Source organism: Polyodon spathula, chromosome 45 (assembly GCF_017654505.1).
Source record: "Polyodon spathula isolate WHYD16114869_AA chromosome 45, ASM1765450v1, whole genome shotgun sequence".
Taxonomy (NCBI): domain Eukaryota; kingdom Metazoa; phylum Chordata; class Actinopteri; order Acipenseriformes; family Polyodontidae; genus Polyodon; species Polyodon spathula.
This window is the reverse complement of record NC_054578.1, coordinates 2146753-2154252: the sequence shown is the minus strand read 5'-3', so window position 1 is coordinate 2154252 and position 7500 is coordinate 2146753. Positions and strand designations below refer to the sequence as shown.

The 7500-nt window shown below is 47.9% G+C and overlaps 2 protein-coding genes across 2 annotated transcripts in view; one reads left to right on the top strand and one right to left on the bottom strand.

The window, feature by feature from the left end:
* Positions 1–6370, top strand: part of pih1d1 (PIH1 domain containing 1) — a 9096-nt gene extending 2726 nt beyond the window's left edge. Inside the window, exons 2-9 of the mRNA XM_041237557.1 lie at positions 600–748; positions 1231–1291; positions 2837–3022; positions 3471–3532; positions 4039–4120; positions 4240–4336; positions 5366–5507; positions 6210–6370. Coding sequence (XP_041093491.1) covers positions 650–748; positions 1231–1291; positions 2837–3022; positions 3471–3532; positions 4039–4120; positions 4240–4336; positions 5366–5507; positions 6210–6248 — 768 coding nt within the window. The 5' untranslated portion in view covers positions 600–649 and the 3' untranslated portion in view covers positions 6249–6370. The remainder of the gene's footprint in view (positions 1–599; positions 749–1230; positions 1292–2836; positions 3023–3470; positions 3533–4038; positions 4121–4239; positions 4337–5365; positions 5508–6209) is intronic.
* A 982-nt stretch (positions 6371–7352) lies between these two features.
* tnnt1 (troponin T type 1 (skeletal, slow)) overlaps positions 7353–7500 on the bottom strand; it is a gene marked incomplete at its 5' end in the record, with an annotated part of 3229 nt that continues 3081 nt past the window's right edge. Inside the window, one exon of the mRNA XM_041237731.1 lies at positions 7353–7500. This exon is cut by the window's right edge and continues 174 nt beyond it.

The following is a 7500-nucleotide window of genomic DNA, read 5'->3' as shown; positions in this document are numbered from 1 at the left end:
AAGAGGTGAGAGAATGGATTTTAAAGATGGTCAGCGCTCCTTTAAAGGGAGGGGCCAGTGATCCTGTTAATAAAGCTAATAAGAGGTGAGAGAATGGATTTTAAAGATGGTCAGCGCTCCTTTAAAGGGAGGGGCCAGTGATCCTGTTAATAAAGCTAATAAGAGGTGAGAGAATGGATTTTAAAGATGGTCAGCGCTCCTTTAAAGGGAGGGGTCAGTGATCATGTTAATAAAGCTAATAAGAGGTGAGAGAATGGATTTTAAAGATGGTCAGCGCTCCTTTAAAGGGAGGGGTCAGTGATCCTGTTAATAAAGCTAATAAGAGGTGAGAGAATGGATTTTAAAGATGGGCAGCGCTCCTTTAAAGGGAGGGGTCAGTGATCCTGTTAATAAAGCTAATAAGAGGTGAGAGAATGGATTTTAAAGATGGTCAGCGCTCCTTTAAAGGGAGGGGCCAGTGATCCTGTTAATAAAACTAATAAGAGGTGAGAGAATGGATTTTAAAGATGGTCAGCGCTCCTTTAAAGGGAGGGGCCAGCGATGATGTTTAATGAAAGTTTGGGAGAGTAACAATCTTTATTTTGGTTTTTATTAAGCAGGATTTTGGACGGTAAGGGATCTGCGTTTCTGTTTGACTGAGTCGTTCACGATGGACTCCTTGTCACTTTGTGATCAGTCTTTGCTTGCTGCAGAATGCGATGAAGGAGGGCATGAGGAAGCAAATCTCTACCAGCAGCTACTGTTACAGGTAAGAATACAGTGAACTCCAAACCAGAAGAGACTGAGAGAGAAAGTCAAGTTAGCAGAGAAACGTTTTAATGCCTTCGTCACCCAGAACTGCACTGGATCAGAAACTCCAAACCAGAAGAGACTGAGAGAGAAAGTCAAGTTAGCAGAGAAACGTTTTAATGCCTTCGTCATCCCAGAACTGCACTGGATCAGAAACTCCAAACCAGAAGAGACTGAGAGAGAAAGTCAAGTTAGCAGAGAAACGTTTTAATGCCTTCGTCAATGCCTTCGTCCCAGAACTGCACTGGATCAGAAACTCCAAACCAGAAGAGACTGAGAGAGAAAGTCAAGTTAGCAGAGAAACGTTTTAATGCCTTCGTCACCCAGAACTGCACTGGATCGGAAACTAAATTTTGATCAACATTATTACTTGAAATTTAATAATATTATTTATTGATTGATTTATTAATTTTTAATTTGATTTCTGTGTTTTTATTTTAGGCTGCTCAAGAAATACAAAGTCAGGTGAAACCAGATTCAAAACCAATAAAACCAGAACCAGGTGAGACTCAAACACATTTCAGACACCCCCCTGAGTTTCAATAGCCATAGTTTAATATATTATACAGCGACACCAAACACGATTCAGACACCCCCCTGAGTTTCAATAGCCATAGTTTAATATATTATACAGCAACACCAAACACGATTCAGACACCCCCCTGAGTTTCAATAGCCATAGTTTAATATATTATACAGCAACACCAAACACGATTCAGACACCCCCCCTGAGCTTCAATCTGCATAGTTTAATATATTATACAGCAACACCAAACACGATTCAGACACCCCCCTGAGTTTCAATAGCCATAGTTTAATATATTATACAGCAACACCAAACACGATTCAGACACCCCCCTGAGTTTCAATAGCCATAGTTTAATATATTATACAGCAACACCAAACACGATTCAGACACCCCCGAGTTTCAATAGCCATAGTTTAATATATTATACAGCAACACCAAACACGATTCAGACACCCCCCTGAGTTTCAATAGCCATAGTTTAATATATTATACAGCAACACCAAACACGATTCAGACAGCCCCCCTGAGTTTCAATAGCCATAGTTTAATATATTATACAGCAACACCAAACACGATTCAGACACCCCCCTGAGTTTCAATAGCCATAGTTTTATATATTATACAGCAACACCAAACACGATTCAGACACCCCCCTGAGTTTCAATAGCCATAGTTTAATATATTATACAGCAACACCAAACACGATTCAGACACCCCCCTGAGTTTCAATAGCCATAGTTTAATATATTATACAGCAACACCAAACACGATTCAGACACCCCCCTGAGTTTCAATAGCCATAGTTTAATATATTATACAGCAACACCAAACACGATTCAGACACCCCCCTGAGTTTCAATAGCCATAGTTTAATATATTATACAGCAACACCAAACACGATTCAGACACCCCCCTGAGTTTCAATAGCCATAGTTTAATATATTATACAGCAACACCAAACACGATTCAGACACCCCCCTGAGTTTCAATAGCCATAGTTTAATATATTATACAGCAACACCAAACACGATTCAGACACCCCCCTGAGTTTCAATAGCCATAGTTTAATATATTATACAGCAACACCAAACACGATTCAGACACCCCCCTGAGTTTCAATAGCCATAGTTTAATATATTATACAGCAACACCAAACACGATTCAGACACCCCCCTGAGTTTCAATAGCCATAGTTTAATATATTATACAGCAACACCAAACACGATTCAGACACCCCCCTGAGTTTCAATAGCCATAGTTTAATATATTATACAGCAACACCAAACACGATTCAGACACCCCCCTGAGTTTCAATAGCCATAGTTTAATATATTATACAGCAACACCAAACACGATTCAGACACCCCCCTGAGTTTCAATAGCCATAGTTTAATATATTATACAGCAACACCAAACACGATTCAGACACCCCCCTGAGTTTCAATAGCCATAGTTTAATATATTATACAGCAACGCCAAACTCTCCTCTCTCTCTCTGTCTCTCTCTGTCTCTCTCAGGTTTCTGTGTGAAAACGAAGACCTCTGATGGAGGGAAGGTTTTTGTCAACATCTGTCAATCGACCCAGATCCCGCCCCCTCCGGACATCTCGGAGGCGGAGCTGGTGGAGCTGCTTCAATCGGAAGACCCCTCGGGATTCCGAGTTCCCATGAGCCTCGGCGAGCCCCATGCGGAGATCGACAACAGTGAGCAAGTGGAGAGACAACAAAGCCTGCTTACAATGCTTCCCTATGCTTTACCAGACCTCTCTGTGGTTTGCAATGCTTCCCTATGCTTTAATGCTTCCTTTACTATGCTTTACCAGACCTCTCTGTGCTTTACAATGCTTCCCTGTGCTTTACCAGACCTCTCTGTGCTTTACAATGCTTCCCTGTGCTTTACCAGACCTCTCTGTGCTTTACAATGCTTCCCTGTGCTTTACCAGACCTCTCTGTGCTTTACAATGCTTCCCTATGCTTTACCAGACCTCTCTCTTTTTGCAGTGCTTCCCTATGCTTTCATAGCCCAGCGAAGTAGGACTAGAAAAAAAAAAACCTACAGCTCCCAGCATGCCTGTGTCCTAGATGTAACAGCAAGGGATGATGGGAGCTGTAGTTCTTTATAATCACAGTATTCCCTCCCTTTTATCTGCAGGTTCCAGCGGCTGCACAGCTTATGATGTCGTTATTAACCCTGAATTCTTCAACAAAACCAAGGTGATTACAATGAATGAGAACTATATACCACTGATATAAAACCCTGGACAGAATTACAGCAGCTGCCCAACACAGTGGGGTCTATATACAGTATAGAGGCATAATATTATCACAGATACAAGTCGATCTCTCCAGTCAACCCCCTTTTCCCTGTTTGATATGGTACAGTCTGTTCACTAATGCAGTGGACCGTGTTCTCGGGCACGTACCATCAGAGACAGGGAAAGGGGGGGTCCACTGGACACTTCTGTTAGTTTACTGAGGAGAGCATGAATTATATTTCTGTGTCTCCGAGTCTGCGTTGCTTTGGCTGTTGAGTTCAGGAGCTGAGTTGCCGTGGTTACTGTGAATCGGGACAGCCCTGGCTATAGGACTACAGCTCCCAGCATGCCTGTGCCCCCGCGGGCCGCAGCGAGGGACGCTGGGAGCTGTAGTTCTTTAACTCCAGTGTGTTCCTCAGGGAGCTGTTCCTCCTCTCTCGTATCGTGTCTCTCTGCGTTCCTCAGGGCACGGCGCTGTTTCTCGAGTTCCTGATCGCCGTGGTGTTCGAGGGGCTGGAGAATAAGTACGAGCTGCAGTTGTGTCGAGGTGAGGAGACGCTCTGAGGAGCCCGAAGAGAATCGGCAGAGAACAGGCTGGGGATGCCTCTCTGTCTGCCTGTCTGCCTCTCATCCTTTCTTCCTCTCTCTCTCTCTCTCTCCGCTCAGAGTGGAAGGTTCTGAAGAATAGGAAGTTCCTCGGCTCCATTGCGGATCAGAACATCCGAGCCAAACCGCGGCCCGGCATTCAGGAGCTGGAGAACCGGTGAGATTAAACTGTGTGTGTGTGTGTGTGTGTGTGTGTGTGTCCCAGTTCAGTGACTGGGGATCGCAGCTCTGTGTGTTTAATGGCAGTGTCCCAGTTCAGTGACTGGGGATCGCTGCTCTGTGTGTTTAATGGGAGTGTCCCAGTTCAGTGACTGGGGATCGCTGCTCTGTGTGTTTAATGGGAGTGTCCCAGTTCAGTGACTGGGGATCGCTGCTCTGTGTGTTTAATGGGAGTGTCCCAGTTCAGTGACTGGGGATCGCTGCTCTGTGTGTTTAATGGCAGTGTCCCAGTTCAGTGACTGGGGATCGCTGCTCTGTGTGTTTAATGGGAGTGTCCCAGTTCAGTGACTGGGGATCGCTGCTCTGTGTGTTTAATGGGAGTGTCCCAGTTCAGTGACTGGGAATCGCTGCTCTGTGTGTTTAATGGGAGTGTCCCAGTTCAGTGACTGGGGATCGCTGCTCACCTCACACTCTGACAGGTGAGTGGAGGGATTGATTGATTGATTGATTGACAGGGTGTGTGTTTTGTGATCTGTCTGACAGGTGAGTGGGTGGAGGGATTGATTGACAGGGGGTGTGTTCTGTGTTTAATGGGAGTGTCCCAGTTCAGTGACTGGGAATCGCTGGTTTCTGACTCTGTCTCTCTCTCTCTCTCTCTCTCTCTCTCTCTCTCTCTAGTTTGGGGGAGTCTCCTCCTCTCACCCTTACTGACAGGTGAGTGGAGGGATCTGATTGCATTGATTGAATGGGTGTGTCCCAGTTCAGTGGTGAGTGTCTGTCTGTCTGTGTGTGTGTCGCTCTGTCTACCTGTCTGTCTGTATTTCTGTCAGTCTCTGTGTCTGCGAGTCTGTCTGTCTCTGTCTGTATTTATCTCTCTGTCTCTTTGTCTGTCTGTGTCTCTCTTTGTCTATCTCTGTCTGTCTATTTATCTCTCTGTTAGCGTCGATCTATCTATTGATCGTTTGATCGTTAGTGTACAGTGATGATCTCTCTCTCTCTCTCTCTCTCTCTGTCAATGGCCTGTCCTCTCGGTGACTCCCTCGTTTCTCGATCTCGGGGAGGACAGGCTGGTCCTGTCTGCTCGTCCCTCCCTCTATCACCTCGACTGCTTCCTTCCCTTCATCATCGACCCAGAGAGCAGCGCGGCACGGCACCACCTCGGAACCAGAGTGAGGCTCTCAGGGTTACTATGAGAGAGAGGATGCAGAGTGAGGCTCTCAGGGTTACTATGAGAGAGAGGATGCAGAGTGAGGCTCTCAGGGTTACTATGAGAGAGAGGATGCAGAGTGAGGCTCTCAGGGTTACTATGAGAGAGAGGATGCAGAGTGAGGCTCTCAGGGTTACTATGAGAGAGAGGATGCAGAGTGAGGCTCTCAGGGTTACTATGAGAGAGAGGATGCAGAGTGAGGCTCTCAGGGTTACTATGAGAGAGAGGATGCAGAGTGAGGCTCTCAGGGTTACTATGAGAGAGAGGATGCAGAGTGAGGCTCTCAGGGTCTCTCTCTCTCTCTCTCTCTCTCTCTGGAGGGAGAGAGGAGAGAGAGTCCGGAGGACCGAGGTGGAGCAAAAGCTAGAAGCCCTTCCTGTCCGACCAGGCCAGACGAGCAGGGAGGGGAGATAGTGGAGCTGACGAAGGAAGGGAAGTAGTAGCTGGGTCTCTCCACTATGAGAGAGAGGATGCAGAGTGAGGCTCTCAGGGTTACTATGAGAGAGAGGATGCAGAGTGAGGCTCTCAGGGTTACTATGAGAGAGAGGATCTGGGGTGAGGCTGTCTCGGGGTCGCTGCGAGAGAGAGGATCCGGGGCGAGGCTCTCTCAGGGTTATTATGGGATGTGTCTAATAGATTTTGTGTTTTTTTTTTCTTTCCCCAGATCCTGACCGTCACAATGCCAGTGATCCGCTGTGCATGAGAAACGAGAAACACGCCCTTAACTACACCCCTAACCACACCATCAACCACACCCACCCCACCCTAACCACACCCCTAACCACATCCACACCCTCAAACCACACCCACCCCACCCTAACCACATCCACACCCTCAAACCACACCCTAACCACCCACCCCAACCACACCTCTAACCACATCCACACCCTCAAACCACACCCACCCCACCCTAACCACACCCACACCCTAACCACACCCACCCCACCCTCCACACCCTCCACACCCTCAAACCACACCCACCCCACCCTAACCACACCCCCACATCCACACCCTCAAACCACACCCACCCCACCCTAACCACACCTCTAACCACATCCACACCCTCAAACCACACCCACCCCACCCTAACCACATCCACACCCTCAAACCACACCCAAACCACACCCTAACCACACCCTAACCACATAACCACACCCTCAAACCACACCCACCCCACCCTAACCACACCCACCCTCAAACCACACCCTAACCACAATGGTGGGGGTTTAACCATCACACCCACCCATCTAACCACACCCACCCCACCCTAACCACACACACCCTAACCACACCCACACCCTAACCACACCCTCTGACCCACCCTACCCACACCCTCAAACCACACCCACGTGGGTGTTGGGGTGGATGGGTGGGATGGTGGGAGATTTGGTGTGGGGTGGGATGGGGTTTGGGGGTGGGGTTGGTGGGGGGATTGGTGCGGGGACTGGTGTGGGTGTAGGTGGGATTGGTGTGGGGTTGGTGTGGGGAGATTGGTGTTGGGGGGGTTTGGTGGGGGTGGGTGTACCCTTAACCACACCCCCACACCCCATCCCAACCACATCCCGTAACCACACCCCCACCCCAACCACACCCTCTGACCACACCCACACCCAACCACACCCTGTCTAACCACACCCCAATCATGCCCTCTAACCACACCCCCTAACCACACCCCCAAGTTGGAGAATTTAAGTTCCTTCTACAGTGTTATCTGTAAGTTGATAAAAACATTTTTTACTCTGGAAAGAGTCCCACCCCCACCCCCCCGACAAGGATGTGAATACAATGTGAAATGAAATGCAGTAAATAGATTTCTGAGTGTGAGTTTATTGAGCAGAGCAGAGTCTCCCTGCAGACGAGAGTTACATTGAATCAAACAGCAAAACACGCTGAATACACACAGGAGAGGAGAGAGGAAGGGGGGAGGAGAGAGAGGGGAGAGGAGTGGGAGGGGG